We start from the raw sequence: 20353 nt of genomic DNA, 5'->3' as shown, positions 1-20353 counted from the left end.
TTTTTTATTAATTAATTATTTTCTCATAAATTCATATATTTTTGTAATTTTTTTTTCTTCGGAAAATCGAAATCAAGTTTTCATTGAAATTATTATTGAAATAAAAAGACAATTATTTTGTATTAAATTTTAATTTATTTTTAATTAGAATTTCAATCAATTTTAAGATTTTTTTTAAAAATTTTCTTAAATTAAATGTTAATTAAATTCAATATAACTGAAGAATCTGTGGAACCGTTGAACGAGATTTCGACAGAAAAAGCGGACACAAAGACCCGGAAGAAGGGATTGACTGAAGAAGTGTTGGCAGAAGTGGTGTTTGTCTTCCAATCGAACGAAGAGTTTATTAGAAAATGTCTGAAAAAACAGAAAAAATCAATTGAAATGAAATTCAAATATTTTTAAACAAAAAAACCGACTCTTTTTTGGACACGAATTGTGTGTTCTTCGGGAGTAAACAACGGATTTATGGATTAATCCTTTGACTCAAAGAAACTGTGGTTTTATTGGAAACGTGTTTCAAGTCTTACAAAACAACTGACAATTCATTTCATGAAAACTAAAAATTATGAAATTATAACTCATTTGTTAACAGATTTTTGACTTTTAATAAATAATTTCTATTCAATAAACAACTGTCCTCTCAGTCAGACAGTCAGACAATCTGAATTCATATCACACGAGAGTTCAGAATTCAAGTTTAGTTTTCATTTTATTTCAAAAAAAAAATTCAATTATTATTAAAAAATATTTTAGTTTTATTTCAAAAAAAAAATCAATTTAAATATAATTGTAAAAAATTTGAATTAAAAACAAAAAAAAAGTCAAAAACATTACAATTGATATCAATTTAAAAAAAATAATATTCAGAGTTAGGAATCATTTAATAAAAATCAAAAAAAAATTCAGTTTTATTTGAATTAAAACAAAAATTCAATTTAAATATAATTTAATAGATTTAAAAATATCATAAATTAAAACAAAAGTCAAAGTCATTACAGTTGTTTTCGATATGAAATAAGTGATAAAACGGATCGAAGTTTTCCAGTTTTTTACAAGAAATATCAATCCGATGAAGACATCCAAACCTAACCATTCGTACCAATGAAGAGAATACGGAAAATTTAGTCCTTCTTTAGTTATGTCTTCCGTTTTCTCCATTTCATAGCAACGGCTATAGTCTTCGTCGTCGTCTTCGAGTTTGAATACTTCGTCGATTGTCTGACAAATCAAATCTTTGAGCTCTTTTTGTGTCCAAATCCGCGGTCTGTCAGCGGTTTCTTCGGAGACAATGTCTGCCGATTGTAATGAAGACATGGTTTTTGTCAAATCAGAAGACATGAGAACTGTTTCGTCTGATAAACAAAGAATACTTCTTCTGTTGTCTTCTTCTGACGCCATCTGTTGACCTATTCTTCCACTTCTTCTTTAGTTTTCATCTGTTTTTGCATTCATTTTATTTCAATATTTTAAAAGAGATTAAAATTCAATGAAATGAAAAAAAACATAATTTTTAGAATAAATTTTTTTGTTTTGTTTATTAAATAAATAAATATTTTATTAGAAATTAATTATTAATTAAAAACATTTTTTTTCTTAATTAAAATCTTTGTATTATTCGTCAGTTTTTTCTAAGTTTTGATTTTCAATTCATGTATTAATTGTTGAAACTTTTCAAATGATTTAATTAATTAATTAATTAATGAAAAGCAATGAATAAAACAATAAATTTTCTAAAAATGTTTTTTAAATAATTCAAAGATATGAATAATATTTTATATATTTTTCATGAGTTTCAAGATATTAAACAAAAATAATATTTAATTTTAATTTTAAGATTTAATAATCCTATGAATAGTTTGTTATTCTATTTAAAAAATATTTAAATGAAAATTAATTATAGAAATCATAATAAAAGTCTTTATTTTACTTAAATTTGATTAAAAAAAATGTTTTAAAAACTCATATAAATTATACTTTTCTTCAGTTTTTTTACTCTAATTTATAAATAGATTTGAAAGTAAAAAACAAAACTTTTAATTAAATAATTAAATAATTAAAAATTATGTTTAAAAACAAAAGTTTTCCCAAAAACTGATTGTTTTTTTATTTGATTTGATCAAAAAAAGTTGAATTTTGTGGTATAGTTGGGTGTTTGCTGTTGGGGTGGGTTGTACAGGTAGTACAGACTATAGGTGCTCATAGTATACATTATATTACTAATACATACAAATATTAGGCAAAATAAAAGTCTTAAAACTTTTAAAATAATTTTTTTTACAGAAAATTGCAATTTATTCGAAAATACAATAATTTTAACTTTTATTTAAGATTTAATTAATTTATTATTAATTAATTAAATCATTATTATTATTATTATTATTATTATTATTATTATTATTATTATTCAGAAGCATTAGAATAGATGGGAATTATGGTAACCAACAAACCCAACCCAGAGTCAGCCCAACCCCACCCAACCCCAGACAAATGAAATTTGATTTTTGATATATTATTATATAATTTTTTTGAGTTTAAAAAACAGCACATTTGGAGACAAAACTCTTTATAAATAGATTTTTTTATTGGTTTAAAATTACATTTTTTTTAAAACTAAAATAGAAAAAAATGTTTTTCTTTCAATAATTATTTGAAAAAATTGAAGTCAAAAGTGATTTTTTTTAAATAATTTTTTAGTAAATTTTAACACATTTTTCGATTATTTGATGAAAAAACTGAATTAAAAAAATACAAACAAAAAACAAATAGTTTTTGGGAAAACTTTTGAAAAGAAAACAATGAATCGTTTTTTACTATTGATTGCAATCGTTGTTGTTATCATTGCTTTTCGTAATTATTATTATTTTTTTTAATTAATTAATTGTTTTTTAATTAATTAATTGTTTGTTTTAATTAATCAAAAAAAAGTATCAAGGACAACACAATTGATACACAATTAAATAAACAAATGATTAAAAATATATTTTAATTATAAAGTTAATTATTAATTATCAAATATTTGATTTAAAAATTATATTTAAAATAAAATTTTTTTTTGTTTTTTTCATACTTTGATCGAAAAAAAACAAAATTTATTTGTTTTTTTTAATTTGTTTTTTCCCATCCTAATTCCCCATTTAAAATAAATCAAATCAAATTAGAGGGGTTCTCCCTTTTAAATGTAAGTTAATTTAATTTTTTTAGTCTTGATTTCAAAAATAATAAAATAAAAAAATCTAAAAAAATATTCTTTTAAAATCAAAAAATTGTTACAAAAATAATACCTGAAGTACCTGAAGTAATAATAACAAACTTTGAAAAAGTGGCGTAAAGATAGAGTAAAAGTATACCATTTATACGTCAAACCCCACGTAATATACAAATTATAATTAAATTATTTTTTAAATAAATTGATTTTAACATTAAATTAATATTTTTTAATTAAACATTTCATTAGCCCAATACACAGTAGAAGCCAAACAAGCAGAAGACGAAGAAAATAAGAGTATTTTGATTTTTGATCGTTTTTTCTTTTATTTATTTATCTATTACTTAAATTTAATTAAATTAATTTTTTTAAACATTTATAGAATTAAAAAGATTAAATTATTGGAACCAAGGACCCCATATCCCAAGGATGGGATGACTTTATTAAAACAATTATTAAAAAATTTATATTCAAATTTAATTTCAACTTTTATTTAAATACAAAATTATTATAAATATTAAATTGATTTTATTATTAATTATTAGTTTTTCTTGATTTTTTTTTGTAACCTTTTTTCCGAAAGTAATGTTTATTTATGTAAAAATTATTTATTTAAAATTTATTTATTTCCCCTTAAATTAAATTAAAATAACAGATTTATAGATTTAATAAAATTAAGTAGACCACAGTTCGAGAGATTGGTTGATTACAAACTTTAAAAATTTAAATAAAAGTAAAACAATAATAGATATAAAATTGTTTTTATTAATTAGTTTTTCTTGAATTTTTTTTGTAATCCTTTTTTTCCGAAAATAAATAATAAAAACAATGTATTTGTAAAATAAAAAAATGCTATTAATAACTAATTTAAGATTTCAATTAACTATTAATTAATTATTCGTCAGTTTTTTCTAAGTTTTGATTTTCAATTCATGTATTAATTGTTGAAACTTTTCAAATGATTTAATTAATTAATTAATGAATAAAACAATAAATTTTCTAAAAAATAGGTTTTTTAAATAATGTTTTCTATATTTTTCATGCGTTTATAAACTTTAAAGATATTTAATTTCAATTTTATTTTTAATATTTAAAAGATTTAATCAATAGTTTGTTATTCTATTCATTAGTTTTTTTTTATAAATATTTAAATTAAAAATTAATTAATTAAAGAAAACAAAGTCTATATTAAACTATAGTTTACTTAAATTTGATAAAAAAATGTTTTAAAAATCTTATATAAGTTATACATGTCTTTTGAATCTTTTGAAGTCCATCTGTTTTTTGAATTATTTTTTAAACTAAAAATAGTTTTTTTTGTTGATTACATAATAATTTTTGCGGAAATGAAATTTGATTTTTGATATATTTTTTTTAATTCAAAACACAATTGGAGACAAAACTAACGTTCTTTGAGTTAAAATTAGATTTTTTTTAAAAAAAACTAAAATAGAAAATATTGACGTCAATTGATTTTTAAACATAATTTTTTTTAATAAAATTAAACATATTTTTCGATTATTTCAAAGGTATATAAACCGGTGTTTGAATTGTAAATCAAATCAAACAAACAAAAAAACAATCAATTTTTGAGAAAAACATTCACAAAAACAATGAATCGTTTCGTAGTATTGGTTGTCGAAGTCGTTGTTGTTGTCATTGCTTTTCGTAATTAATTTTTTTATTTGTATTTTTACTTTTAATTAATTAATTGTTTTTTAATCAAAAAATAGTATCAAACATAACTCGTCAAGATGAAGAATGTAAGACTATTTTAATTAATTTATGATTTAATTATCTATTAATTAAATATTTTTTTATCATTCATTAAGTATCGGGAGATTCGGGAGATTCGCCACTCGATGAATATAAAGGACCGAAACCTCCGAATACAATTGGTTAATTAAATTATATTTATATTATTTTTGTTAATAATTATAAACATTTTTTTGTTATTTAATTAAAAACAAAAATTTCAATAAATATTTAAAATTTGTATTTTATTTGCGTTTTTTTTATTTCCGTATTTTTTTGTCCAATCATTGATCGGTCATTCAGTTTCGGTTGTTTCCCATTCGTTAGGTATGTTTGGCGTCCATTCGGCACCCGATATGTGCCGTCCGTCCGATATATTCGGGACATTCAGTCAACAGCTGTTAATAACTAATAACCGGTTATTTCTCTTCAATAGTCATTACATTTTAGTCCACTTTTTCTTTGATTTTTTCATGTTTTCTGTTGTCTTTTGATTTCAACTCAAATCCAATTCATTTCTATTTTAATTCTTGTTTTATTAAATCTTTTATTAAATTATTTAAATTAAAAATTAATTAATTAAAGAAAACAAAGTCTTTATTAAACTATAGTTTTAAAAATCTTATATAAGTTATACATGTCTTAAAGTCCATCTGTTTTTTGAATTATTTTTTAAACTAAAAATAGTTTTTTTTGTTGATTACATAATAATTATTGCGTAAATGAAATTTGATTTTTGATATATTTTTTAACACATTTGGAGACAAAACTTCTTTAAGTAAAAAATAGATTTATTTTTAAAACTAAAATAGAAAATAAATGTTTTTTCTTTCAATAATTACTAATAAATTTACATATTATTTAATTTCAATGAAAAAAATGTAAAGAAAAACATATTTTTCAATAGTATATAATCCGTTGTTTGTATTGTAAATCAAATCAATTCAAACAAACAAAAAACAAATAGTTTTTGGGAAAACTTTTGAAAAGAAAACAATGAATCGTTTCGTAGTATTGATTGCAGTCGTTGTTGTTGTCATTGCTTTTCGTAATTATTATTATTTTTTTAAATTTTAGTTTTAATTAATTAATTAATTGTTTTGTTTGTTTTTTAATTAATTTAAAAATAGTATCAAGGACAACTCGACAAGATGAAGATAGTAAGACTATTTTTTAAATTAATTTAAAATTTAATTATCTATTAATTAATTAATTATTATTTAGTAAATGAAGGAGGAGGAGATGCAGTAGAATCGGAAGTAGAAGCTAGTAATTATGCGTTTCTTTGTTTAACCCACCCACGCCACCCACTCACCCACCCACCCCATCCCCATTAAATTTATTTGCAATTAATTAATTTATTTTATTTTTTTTAAAAGCCACCAAAAAACCAGATTGTTGGAACTGTCTAAGTATTTGATTATCATTTATATAACTATTAATTAATTATTTAAATATTAATTGTTTTTTTTATTTGTTTCTTAGTTCTTAGACATGGATAATCATAATAATCATTAATCAAAATATCAATTAATTTATTTATTTTTCTTAATAATAATTATTTTAAAAATATTCTGTAATTTTTAATGTTTTTGTTTAATAATAAATAAAATTTGTATTTTTTATTCCCGTTTTTCTGTCATTCAATTAATGTTTTAATTTTTTTTAATACAAAAAGATATTAAATAGAGTTTAAAAATAATTTTTTTTTTATTTCCGTTTTATTTTTTATTATTCACTTCCGGTTTCGTCCGCTTCTTCGTCGCCGTCCTCTTCAGTCCATTCCTGGTCTGCGTCCACTCCCGACACTTCCGCCGATCCGACTTCGGCCCCGACAACAGTGGCCATTCGTGGTTCGCATTGTCGACACTCGAGTCCGGCTGTCATGTGATCTCTGGTCAGAACGCAATCGCAATTCAAACACGTATTCATTTTGTGATTCGAAACAACTCTTTCGGCAAAAACCAAACGATTTCTGAGAAAAATATGAATCAAATTATGTCCAAAATTACCGAAAAAAAACAATTCTTTGGTTACGTTCGCGACCGAAGAGCCGATTGACGAAACACCGAACCGTTGGTCTCGAGAGCCATCACGTGACACAACGACCGCTCGACCGAAACGAGTCGCCGAAGAGCCCGACTTTCGTCCAGCGATTGATTACCAGAAGATTGAGTGAAAGCGCGGATGAAATCGAATCCAAAAATTTGTTTCGTTTTCTTGGATTTCAAACGAAATTTCAACGATTTTTCGGTCAAAACGTGAAGAAAAAGGTTTTCGTTTCTGAAGAAAAAATTATTAGAAAAATGTTTTATTTTTTTATACGATTTTTGTGAATACAAGACATGATTTCTTGCGGAAGAAAAATCCAAAGTTTGTTCCAAACAATCACTTCTTCGCGAATCCATTAGAATCACGTGTTTTGAAGCTAACGGACGTTCGGGAAGAGAAGTGGCGAACAAAAAGTCCAGAGTTTGTCCACTAATTGACGAATTGGTCGACGGATTAGTAAACGAACGGAAATCGGGTTTCGAAGACAAGACTCGGGAACGTCTGTAACGGCCGTTCGGATCGTTGGTTCGGAACAAAACCCCGAACTCTGTGGACACGTTTTGTTCGGCGAATTGTCGGCGAATAGCGTTTGCCGTTCGTCTCAAAGAATCCATTGTTTTATCGGAAAGTCGTTTGAAATCTTGGAAAACAAACAAAACAACTGACGATTCATTCAAAGTAGTGTTGAATCGCTTTCTGTGACCGAAACTGACGGAAGAATTAACTGATTGTGAAGAATGACATTCAAGACATTCGTCCGGAAGTCGAGAAAGAGCTTCGCGAACGACAAGAGTGGCGCCAAAGTCACAAACGTCTCGCGACTGATGACAAAGATCTCGCTCTCGAGGAATGTGTTGAACGAGTGTTGAAAAAAATCGATCGCAAAGAAAGGCGTTTAGATCGCGATCGGCGGCCGAAGAGCGGACAGATCGGGTCTGAAGGCGAAGGTCTTCGGGAGGAAACGACAGCTGAAGACGGATCTGTGGATTAGAAAAGGGATTAATAGAAGGGATTAGAGATTATGAATGGATTACGAGTTGTCGAGAAGGTATCCAAAGAACTGAAGAATCTGTGGAACCGTTGAACGAGATTTCGACAGAAAAAGCGGACACAAAGACCCGGAAGAAGGGATTGACTGAAGAAGTGTTGGCAGAAGTGGTGTTTGTCTTCCAATCGAACGAAGAGTTTATTAGAAAATGTCTGAAAAAACAGAAAAAATCAATTGAAATGAAATTCAAATATTTTTAAACAAAAAACCGACTCTTTTTGGACACGAATTCTGAGTCGCGAAGAGTTTCGACTCAACGATAGGTCAAAGTCGCGACTCGTGGCCAGAGATCGACCGGAGATTGTGGTCGTCGTGTTGGAGGCGGAGACGATGACTCCGGCCGTCCATTCGACGGACACTTTTGCGGAAAATAAACGGAAATTGATTTCAAAAATGCTTTTTATTTATAATTCAATTGTTTTACAGAAAAATATTTGTTTTTTTTATTCATTAAATGAATTCATTATTAATTAATTAATTGTTTAAAACATTAGTTATTATTCAGACAAACATACGTTTGACCGCAGATTCAACTTCTGACCACTTTTTGGCCACTTGTTTGCCGAACGACGGTTTCGGACGAATCATGTCGACAACAGTTGACCGCAATTGTCGCGAATGTCGCGGTTGGTTCAGTTCGACCTGAATTCTGCCGTTTTGCGGATCCCAAACCAAAACACGGGTTTGTTGTCCGATTTCGGCCGTCCAGACAGTTCGGGTCATATCGGCCAGAGTTCGGGCCAGACTTCGCCAATCGATTTGATCGAAGTTTTCGTTCAAAACATTTCGAAACAATTCTTTGAGTTTTCGTCCGAAATCAGACACCGATTCGTTTGAATCCAATAATTGGCCGAAAGTTTGCGTCAAATAATCGAAACATCGTTCGGTATATTCGCCGATAAACGGAATGTTTAGCCGACAATAGCCGACAGTCTTGACGACCACTCGATGTGCGGAACGAGCCGTTACTTCGGCGGCTTCTTTCAGGACATCAATCATTGAATCCGAACTGAAATTATCGACAAAATAGAGAACTCGATAACAACTGTCCGATCGTTTGCATGTTTTCCGAATCAATCGATTGGTTTGTCTGAAGAACGAGACAATTGTGTCCACGAATTCCGAATTGTTGACCAATTGTCCGACTTTTCCGTAGAATCGGTAAATCCATTGATAAGATTGCGACCAAAACTGTTGGATTCGATCCCAGGCTCGTTGTGCGCCATCAAAGCCGTGAAGAAACTCTTGAATAGTATCGTAGGCTTCGTCCGATACGACGGCGGCCAACGGTTCCAACAAATCGTTAGACAATTGTCGCGAAAGTATTGAAGATTTGTGTTTCAATTCTTTCTGGAATTCCTGATAGAAATTGTCGTAATTTTCGCCATAATTTCTGTTCATTTCGTTCAACATTTCCTTCAGAGCCGACGGTGTCCATTGGGCGTCCACTCTCAACGCCCGACCCGATCGGGTGTCCAATTCGATGTTCAGATCGGCAGTCATTGGTTGTCCGTCTTTGCCTACGGAAGCGATTTCCAGACTAACCGTTCGATCGTTTCGATTGTCGCCATTGAAACAGAAAAACGCTTTTTTCTTCGGCAAAGAGTTCTCTTTGGTCTCGAGTTTTGCGCACTTTTTGTCCACAGAATAGCGATATTCGTGTTCCTGACCAGTGATCTGATCCCTGACTGTCAGATCAGTGGACACTTCGTCAGTGGTTTTGCCGAACTGTCCGTCAATTACAAGAAATCTTTTCGGATCTCTTATGACTGCTTCCAATCGGTTCTGATTTTTCAGTTCAACGAAATAGAAAACTTGTTTTTCATTTCCGTTTCGATCGATATTTCGCGCCGAAAGTCCAGCCGATTGTCGGCTAACGTGTCCGACCAATGAAACGTCCAGTAGTCGGCGATCGCGTGCCCACAAAGCGACGGCAACTGTTGTATTGGCCGACGGACCCGACGACCAGCTCTGGGAGAGCGGGATCTGCAAGATGTTTGCTTCGACAGTCAGCGCGTGATTCGGATCTTTGGATAAATCGAAGACAGCTTTTGCGCCAAAGATTTTCTCGGAATTCGGTTTTTGAAACACAATTTCAATGGATTTTTGCGGACGTTGTGTCCACTTGTTTGAAGTCATCTGAAGCGATACTCGCGATTCCTGTGCCTCTCGATTGTGTTCGAAGTGTCCGTTCGTTTCGAACAACGGCCGAACATCCGAATCGCTGGTCAATCGGGTTTTCCAACGAATATCGTTCGGTCGACGCGAATAATCGCCGACAAACTGAAGCCAACGGTTCGACGGGAAGTAGAGTTTCAGTGAAGAGTCGACGGCTGATGAGTGTCGGTCTCGAGCCGTGAAGAGTGAGTCAAAGCCGAGAGAATGCGAATTCACGGAAACCAAGAGTTGATTTCGGATTCGATTGACGACTGGTTTACCGGAAGTCAAACCCAAAAGCGAGACTTCGTTTTCAGTTTTGTCGTTCAGTTGTTCCATGAATGATGTCTTCAGTTCGAGATTTGTTCCCATTTTGGTCATTGACACGAAGACCCGTCGGGGAACTGATTGGCCGTCAATAGTGATGTCGTATTTGGCGTCCAAACAATCGCTTTCCTGTCGAAGACATATCTTTACGAATGCTTTTCGATTTTCACCCGTTGTTTGTGTCGAAACAGTCACGTGAACTCCTGACCACTGTTCACGAGCTTTCAGCGAATATTGTCCGCCGAGACCTGATTCCAGGGCAGCGGTGGCCAATTCGGCACCGTTTCGTGTGATGTGTCCGGAACCGGTCCATGTTCCGGCCGAAGACGATTTTTTGGCCTTAAGATCTGCGGCCAAAACCTCTTTTTCCGCGTATTTGGCAATTGATTCCAATTCCAGAGATTTTCCGTCAAATTTCAGACGATTTTTGGTCTCATATTTGGGTAAAAACCAGAATTCGATTCTTCCGTTGACTGCAATTCCGTCGGCCAACGATTCGCCCGTTTTTTCGGCCGAAAAGTCGACTTTCCTGATAGTGTCCGCATCAACTGTTACGGCCACCGATTGTCTGGTCAGAGCGGCGTTGGCCCGAATGGACGGCACGTTCTGGTCGTTGGATTTCAACTCGAGTTCCGCCGATTTGTCGGCCAATCTCGCGATTAATTCCATTTGTTTTCCCGAAGACCGGATCACAGAAGCCGTCAATTGTCGTTGTTTTCGGTCGACAGAGAACTGGACTTCTCTTTGGCCACTGGTTTGCGGCGAATCGACTTTAAATTCGCCGGAAATGTGATTCGAGTCGCGTTTGATGTCCACTAAAACCGAATGACTGATCGCTTGTCGAATGGCTTTGATTTCGGCGAAGAGTTTTGCGTTTCTTTCGGAAAACCAATCGCTATGTCTTTCATTGGCCACTAATTTGATTTCCAAATCCGGATTATTCGGCGCCTGAGTCTCCAAACTGACGGATGTCTCGCCATTCGCTGATTTGGCGTTCAATTTAAGACCAAATCCAAGAGTCTGTCCTTCAGAGTACAAGACATTGCATTGCATTTCGTTGTTTGCGATCACGTGTTTGATGGCCAACGACACCGAATCGCGTTCCGGTCGGTATTTCGGTCGGTAATTGATTGTCCATTCGTGAGGTCCGCGAACCAAATCGTCGGCCATTTCCGAAGCGACTTTCAGTTCGTTTCCGGCATAACTGGCCGTCAGTTCGTTCAACAGCTTCTTCTGTCCGCCCGTGAATCCGCCGCCAACCGAACGACCAGACCATTGAACGGCCAGTTTTTGTTGCGGGTCTTTATCCACATCCCAAGCAATCTCTGCCCGAAAGCCGTCTTTGGCTTCGACTGAACACAAAACGTGTCGTCCTTTCGGTAGTTTTGATCGGTAATCAAAATCGGCTTTCCGTTCGTGTTGTTGTCCTCTGAGCTGCGATTTGGCCACAAATGACGGCATTTCGACCGCAAAGTCGTGTTGTTGTTCTTCGGAATCGAAATTTCCCGAAACTTCTGCCAAAACTTTATTCAAATAATTGGTTTTCGATTTCAATTCGAATCTTTGTTTTTCCGCTTTTGCTTCCGACTTGTGATCCCATGAATCGGTTTTTACCGTAAATCTGGCGCTTCTGTCCTTCGGCAGTGTCCACACTTGCAGATCGTATGGATCAGATGAAGCGTACAAGAGTGACGGCGATTGTCCATCGATTGCTAACTCAGACTTCAAATGCAACAGATTTTCGCCATTTTTTCGATCGGTTTTCGAATTCAAAGAAAATCCGTTTCTTTCGGCTTTCGATTGGATTTCCGTTTTGTGAATGAATTTCGGATTTTCCAGATTAATGGCCAAAGATTTTCGTGGAATCACTTCAACAGATGCCGAGTGATCGCCGCCAGTGGACACAATCGAAACGTGCGATTTGTCCTCTAATTTACCCGTAATATAGGCGTCAACTTTGGCGATGTTTTTTCCCGTTTCCACGGAATCGGTTCTCGACTTAATTGTCAACGAATTGTCGGTAATCTTGGCGTCGGTTTTGTGAATAAATTCGGGAGATTTGGCGTCAATTTGGAGCTGACGTCCGGATCTACTTCCAGAAAACGGTTGGATCTTAACGTTGGCCACAGTTTGTTGACCGTATTTGACGGCGAATTCTGAGGGAATTTCCCGATTTTGTCTCTGATATGTTCCGTCCAATTGAAACACGTTCTCATTGTTCGACCGTTTTGTCAATGATTTCACGCGATATGTCTGTCCTCGAGAGTCGGCTTCCCATGAAGTTTCGTGATTCAGTGGCCATTGTTGTTGTTTACCGTTGGCCTTGAAATGAACAGTCGGTTGTTGGTGTTTGACATCGAGAATGGCGTCAAATTGGGGAACTTTAGTCTCGAATTGAGACCAAACTTGCGGCTGATGTTTGGCCGCGAAATAGTATTGTTTGTCGGGTTTGAGTTGTGTTTGCGATTCGACTTCGTACTGGCCATCTTCGGGCCACTGGGCGGACATGACGTGCGACACGTGATGACAATTCCAGTCGGCTTTCGCGCCTTTCGCCGGAATTCCTTGGATTTGAGCCTTAATTGTCGGCGAACTGATCCGAATGGTGGACTCGGAGTTCGGGTCTGTATTGAAGAGACCGTTGGCTTCGATTAGCGGACGATTGTGTTGTCGGGCTTTGATTTCGGCGGAAACTAAACAAACAATCAATTAATGAAAGAAATGTTTTGTTTTTCTCTTACTTTTGTTTCTCTTGTCTTGAGATTGAATTTTTCCCGAAGTTTCCCATTTCTGGCCGTTTTTGGCCACAAATTGAACGAAAGGTTCGGTCAGTGAAGAGTCACGTGAGTCGGATGTCCAGTGCTTTCCCTCCAAATCGACGGAATAGTCGTCGTAAAGACCTTTCAGTGAATGCACGCGCGAAACACGATTCAACTCGTAGTCAACGGCGTGAATCGGTTGTCCATTGAATTGAGTTTTTGCCGAAACAGTGACCACTTTTGGTGTCGTTTCGAATTGGGTTTTGTGTTCGAAATTATCCGAACGAATCTCAACCGAAGCCACCGATTGATCCAATGGTTTGTCAGTCAAATCGGCCGACATTTGGATCAGAGTCTTGTGTTTCGGTGCGTCGGCCATGAAATGCGATTTCCGATCCGTTAGTCGGGAATCAATGGAAAACAACGGTTTTCCCGATCGTTCGGTTTTCGATTGCAACTGTAGTTCCCGATTGGGTTCGTAAGCGGCAGTCGTCGAGTGTTTCCAGTCCTGAGAAGCAGATTTCAGTTCAATTAGAGCCGACTTTTTCGGCGACAGAATGTCGACATCGAAACGGCCGTCAATTGGTTCGGAACTTATGGTCAGTCGCGATGGTGTTCGGCGAGAGTACAGACCGTCGATCTGTTTGGAAATCATAACGAAATCAGTGATTATTTCAATGATATTTAAAACTGTTTTTCTTTTCAATGATTTTGAGTTAAATTTTTGTTTTTTTAGAAAATCTAATATTTTTTCTCTAATATCTAATTATAACTATTTTTTAATTTTTTTTTAACACATTATTAGACATTAAATTAATTTAATTGTATAATAGAAACTATTTTTGTGTTTTTTCACTATAATTATAATTATTTTTTATAAAAACAAATCTGATATTAAAATTTGAATTAATTATATTTAAAACTGTTTTTCTTTTCGGGCAATGATTTTGAGACTAATTATTTGTTTTCTGTCTATAATTATAATTAAATTGTTTTTTCAATTAATTAATAACTAATTAAAACTCTTTAAAAAAACTAATATTAAACTAATTAAACATTTATTATTAGTAATAATAAAAATAATTATTTTGTTTTTTAAAAAAATCTCATTTCAAGTCGATTAAGTCAACAAAAAAACTATTAATAAATAAAATAATTACCGAAAACAGTGTTTTCTGTTGTTTTTTGGTGTCCGACTTGACGGCAACACTGGCCGGTGCCAACTCAAACCGTGTCGAATGTGTCCACTGTTTATCGGGAACATTCAGTTCGACTGAGGCCACACGGGGAACCCGACGCATATTGACCGCTGCTTTCGTACCGAAATACGGTGTTTCGACCGCAAATCGGGAATCGTCTTCATTGCCGGCCATCAGTGCATCCAAATCAAAGACTTGGTGTTCATTGGAATGGATTCTGGATTTCAGTTGCCATTCCGTTGGCGACATCTTCAACAGTCCCGTATGTCTGACCGGACCGTCCAGACCGGGAGCCGTAACTGTCAAATCCAATTCCTGTTTATTGCCATTGGATTTCTGTGTCCGATATTCGTAGTCAACTTTGGCCACTTTGGCCGGTGCCCACTGGAGTTGTGTTTGACCCGCAAAAACACCCGGTTCCTTTTCCCGTAGTTGATCCTTGTAGCTGATCTCCCGATTGGCCAGTTTCAGGTTGGCCTCCATTGCCAAGGATAACGGTTTAATGGATTGGTGTTCATACTTGACATCCGCCCGAAAGTCCCGCTGTTTTCGTCCGGTTCGGTCTTTGCCGACCATTTCGGCCGAATATTTGGGTCCCTGTTGTCCACTGGTTCGGCGATCGTAGTTGGCGTTGGCTCTCAACTCGTAATTCAAACCCAAAGGAGTTATTTCTAAATCCAAAGTGTTTTCCATTGATTTTTCGGTCGACGACTTATCGGTCAGTTTCGAGACGTGAAGAACGTGGACTTTATCGGCCAATTGTTGTTTCCAGGCAACCGTCAACTCGTTTTCGATGTGTTCCGACGGCTTATGTAGCAAATTGTAGGCCAAATGGAAGTTAGCGTTTGGCCATTGAGTCGAAGTCAATTCGCCGAAAGCCGACAGTTTGGTCAGAGCCGATTGGGTCAGATTCTGGACTTTGGTGGCCAAACGAACCGATTCTTTACGGCCTTTTTGAACTCTGTATTCAATGGTCAGATCGGCTGTTGCGTGTTTGCTGGCTTTATCGGCCAAACCGTTGACCCGAAGTTCCAGACCGGGAACCATTAGCGAGACATCAGATGATAATCGCATCTCTTTGGCCGCGCGTTCGCCTTCCCTGACAAACGATCCTTTCAGGAATTGTTTCTGATTTCCTTCCAATTGGATCTGCAATTGATTTTTCCTGCCTTTCGCTACGGCAACCGATCCCTGCATCTGAACCGCTTCCATGTCCTGCCATTGCACTCGCAGTCGCGGCCGATATTCACGTTTCTGTCCTCTGGCCTGACTTTCGAGACCGGCTTCGGCTGTCAACTGTTTTCGTCCGTCTTTTTCCACTGACAACTGAATCGACTGTTCTTTGTCGTCGTTTTTCAAGAGTCCGTCAGCCGATAGTCGAGTCCACGGAGTCTTTACCGAAGCTTTTGCTTGTAAACCGCCCGACGGTCTAGTGATGGCCAATTCGGCCGATAGTTCGCGATCTTGTTCCGAATTCGGTGTATTTAAACCCAATTTATAGCGAATCTCTTGGTTTTGATCGAATTTTCGGGGAATTTCTGCCCAAAAGTCAATGGATTTCATTTGTCGATCGCTTTTTTCGACCGAAATCTCGTATTTTAATGGAAATAATGAATACGATTGACAAACAGTTATACCTTTTTTCAATGATATAAACAGTTATTATTAGATATTAAACAAAAACAACTCAACAAATCACTTACCGATCGGCCGTTTCGTCCATTCGCTGCACTTTTTGTTGTCCGACGACTGCTGTCCGCCGATCTGTCGTCGTTGGCCATTGTCTTGACGTTCATAGACCGCCGATTCGATTCTGACCAACGATTGTCGGTCTTTTGGAAAACCGATTTTGGCGTCAAGTTTTCCGTCTCTTTGTTGTCCATTGAATTCAATGATCGGATTCATCGATAGTCTGGCCATCGCTTCCAGAGATTTCTGTTGACGACTACTCGACTGTTGAGCGGCGAATGAAACACCGGTTTCAATCTGGAAGACAACCGACGGCTCCATTTTGAGGCCAAAACTGTCGCCCGAATTGTCGGCATTTATGCGTCCCTTAAGAGCCGAAACAAATGTCGCATTCAATCGTAATTCAATGGGAACTCCGTTAGCTGTCGGCACCTGAATGCGGGTATTCACGGGTTGGCCGGCAAATGCCCGATCGATAGTCTGGCCATTCAGCCATTGGTCGCGGAACTGACGGATCAGTTGTTTGGCCGACGAATCAGTTGATCGCAAATCATCTAATTTGACGGATAAAACAGTTTTGCCGTCGATTTTGGCGTAGATTTCGAATTCAGGGTTTTTATCGTTGGTATTGACTGACCATTGGTCGGCATTCAGTGCAAAATCAATCAAATCTCTGGCCATTAATGGCATTCGTTGTAAACGTTTTCCAATCAATGATTCGAAACCTTTTTGACGGATCTGTACTTCGATTAACTGAAGACTCGATCCAAAGGCCGGAACCGTTAGATTCAATGTCAAAGATTGCGGCCATTTCTGCTGTTTCGGTCGAATTACGTCGGCTTCGACGGCCAGACCGACACCCATCGACTGAATCAGAAAAGAGGACTCGTAGTTACGGGACTGGGAGGTCACTGACCACTTGTTGTTGGGTTCGGGGAATTCGGGTGCATTCGCGGGCAGAACGTGTCGTTTGTGTGGATCACTTGATTGGCGAAGATTTTTCTGATGCGACAAAATATATTCACGAATGTCTTCATTGTTGGACTCGTTGTCAACCAATTGCTTGATTTCGGCCAACAATTGGCGTTCGATTCCCGACATTACAATTGTCTTATAGGCAGTCAATCGGATTTCGTTGGACTCGTGTTCGGCGGCCAACACTTGTTTCAATTCCCGTCGGGTTTCCGCGTCCATCGATTCGGTCAGAGCTTTGATGGCGGCCACTCTTACCGACTCCTTTTCATTGGTGTCACGTGCTATACGTTTGAGCGAATCACGTGCTTTCGGCGATTCGTGTATTTCTCCGATGTTTTCAATGGCTTTAATCACCGAAACTGAAGTCGGCTTTTGTTCCCGAAGTCTGTCGGCCAACGAATCCAGTGCTTCGACAGCCAATTGACGCAATTCCCGGGAATCACGTAATTGTCGTGAATGTCTGGCGTTGTGTATTAATCCGGAAATACCGAGAATCGCGTGTTTTCCCAACGATTCGGACTTTAATTGCGGAATCAATTGTTTGATTGATTCGACCGAAGGTTTCGGCGCAAAAGCAAGAAGTGAATAGAGATAATCGCGACGTTTGGCCGACAATTTAGCCGATTGTTGGACAAGCAGTGCTGTAGCCGATTGAGAACCGGCCAGAGCCGAGGCATCGGTTATCAAGTCTTGCATTTGTTGTTGAGATTGAGCGCACAATTCGCCCGATTGGACGGATTGCTGCAGTCGTTGGACATCGGATTCGGAAGCCGTTTGTAGAGAACGGATCAGTTCGGCAAAGGTTTGCGCGGATTTTGCTTTTTCGTAGTCGCCGTCGGCCGACAACTGTTGACATAGAGTTCGGGCGACGTCTTTGGCGTCCATTTTGTTGATCTGATCGTCGGATTTGTGGCCAAAGAAAGACATCCGTAAGTGATGGTGATGTCTGTTTCGGGCGATTCTGTCCACCGATAGAACCGATTGTTGTGATTGAAGTCGAAGCGAGAGTTTGGCCGAAACAGCGATTCCAGTGAACGGCAATCGTTGCCATTCGTGACAATCGACGGATTGAATCAATTGATTCGCCGATTGAACGGTTTGATGGCATTCGTAGGAAGCGTTCAGCAGAGGTAGTGGCAGTTGTTGATCGTAAACACGAGGGAACAGACCGGAGATGACGTGTTGGCGGTTCTCGCCTGAAGAGAGGGAAAGGCAGTGTCAGACAGATAGCGGACAAACAAAGAGACAAAACTTACAGCTATTGAGACGTTTGGTTTTGCGGTAAACTGTTTGACCGGATTTGGCCGACGACGATGTTGGCCAGTATTCGGTCTCACAATCGCCCGAAACATCGGATTCGTCGACCAATGATCGCTTAGACGGCGATCGGGCGGACATCTGAAGAGCGGAAACAATGGATTTCTTGACATTCAAAGTCCATTCGTTGTCATCACTTGTCGAACAAACGGCTTCGACTCGGCCGTCGTCGTAGGCGACCTGTAGTGGCCATTGTTCCAGTTCTGAGGCCAACTGTTGGCTCAGTTCCTGATCGTAGCCCTGGATGCGGACACGACGCAACTGGACGGCCAGATCGCACGGCGTATGAGCCGAAACGTGAGCGTCGGCCTGAATACGGATGTGTTGATCGGTTGAGCCGTACGGACCGCCGAATTGGGTTTCAGTTTCCAGTTTATAGACATAAGTCTGTTGCGGCTGAAAACGGACCAATTGGCCGACAGCTGGACGACATTGGCGTCCAGTTGGCCAGCATTGGCCAGAGGTTGCGGCGGCGGAACCGTGAATCAATTGTTGTTGTTGTTGGAGCGGAACTGCGGCCACTGAGGCCACGAAAGCCGCGACGACTAACAGAAGCGCTGAAGTTTTTGTCATCACTTCTTCGTCTTCTTCTGTTTGTTCACTAGTTTTTTGATATACACTTCTCTTCCTTTGTTTGTGTTTTTTGGGATCTCTTTCTTCTTCAAAGACTAGAAAGAGAGAGAAATGCGTTGAAAATTAGTGGAGAAAACCACTGTTTATATACTATTTGTTATTTTCTTTGAAGAGTCCAGAGTTCAGACAGTTTTTCAATAGAAATATCGCATAAAATGCTTATTTAATTTGTTTTCATTTGATTTGCAATGATTTTGCATTTATTTTGTTTGATATTAAATAATAAGATAAGAAACAAAAAGTTTGAGAGAAAAAAAAGTGCAAAGAATTTCAAAAATTATTATTTATTTGAATGAATGAAAACTTTTTTTTTATTGAATAAAACTTATTATTATTACTTAATATTTAATTCAATTAATTAATAAATACTAAAATCGCTGACTAATGAAATGCTATTTTTAAAAAAAAAATCCTGAAAAAACTGTATCTCTTTTTATATTCAATTAATTCAATTGATTTGGATTTTTTCGCGCGGATCAGCATTTGTGACACTCATCAGAGAGATCAGGGCTTATCTATCTGTATTCACGAGCTTAAGACTATCATCAGCTGTGTGTTTGTTGCTAACCGGCCGTCCAGTGCGTGATTAAAAAACTGTGTCCAAACTCTCTCTCTGTCTCGCAAATCGGGTGACCACCCGATCTGATGGCGCGGTCAGTGACCTCCGCAAGAGAGAGAGTATACGAGAAGTGCATTAAAACAAAAAAAGCTTTTGATTTCTGTCTCTCTCTCTCTCTTGACTTCACTCTTGACTTTCGAAAGATAAGGACTTAAAGTAAACACAAATAAAACGAAAAATGTTTTATTAATAATATTTAGAGAAATAAAAAGTTTTGTCAAAACAGAAAAAATATTTTTATTATATAATAATAATAATTAGTATTAATGAGAAAAAGTCAGTGAAAGTCTCGCTCTAATAATCGGTTCAATGAATCGCTTTTTAATTGAAAAAAACACTGAAATTAATGAATGAAATGAATAATAAGTCTTCCGTTGCTATGGAAAAGCGCTTCCAAAACACAAACAAACAGTTTTTTTTAAATATTTTTTGGCCACAAATCGGGTCACAAAAACCAATAACCACTAAAAAATATGCACAAAATATCGCCCGGCAATGCTGGCCACTATCAACAACATCATCAGCACTTCCAGACAGTCAACAGAGACCATCACTTCCCGCCGCCGCAGCCGTCGACACCGCAACAAAAAAAAGTTTCGTTTGATCCGGCTCGGG

At 36.3% G+C, this 20353-nt stretch overlaps 1 protein-coding gene across 1 annotated transcript; it reads right to left on the bottom strand.

The window, feature by feature from the left end:
• Window positions 1-8465: 8465 nt before the first annotated feature.
• On the bottom strand, window positions 8466-19194 carry LOC128956889 (uncharacterized). The gene is made up of 5 exons (XM_054302604.1): window positions 18426-19194; window positions 16209-18365; window positions 14467-16142; window positions 13289-13946; window positions 8466-13240 (listed from the first exon to the last, which is right to left on the bottom strand). The coding sequence occupies exons 1-5, from the start codon at window positions 19057-19059 to the stop codon at window positions 8565-8567; spliced, it is 9801 nt and encodes a 3266-aa protein (XP_054158579.1). The 5' UTR covers window positions 19060-19194; the 3' UTR covers window positions 8466-8564.
• Between the last annotated feature and the right edge of the window lie 1159 nt (window positions 19195-20353).

Source organism: Oppia nitens, unplaced genomic scaffold (assembly GCF_028296485.1).
Source record: "Oppia nitens isolate AA-2021 unplaced genomic scaffold, nextdenovo-longstitch-racon4-pilon3 scaffold33_pilon_pilon_pilon, whole genome shotgun sequence".
NCBI classification, from domain to species: Eukaryota; Metazoa; Arthropoda; class Arachnida; order Sarcoptiformes; family Oppiidae; genus Oppia; species Oppia nitens.
The sequence above is the reverse complement of the archived record's forward strand: the minus strand, read 5'-3'. Positions and strand labels throughout refer to the sequence as shown.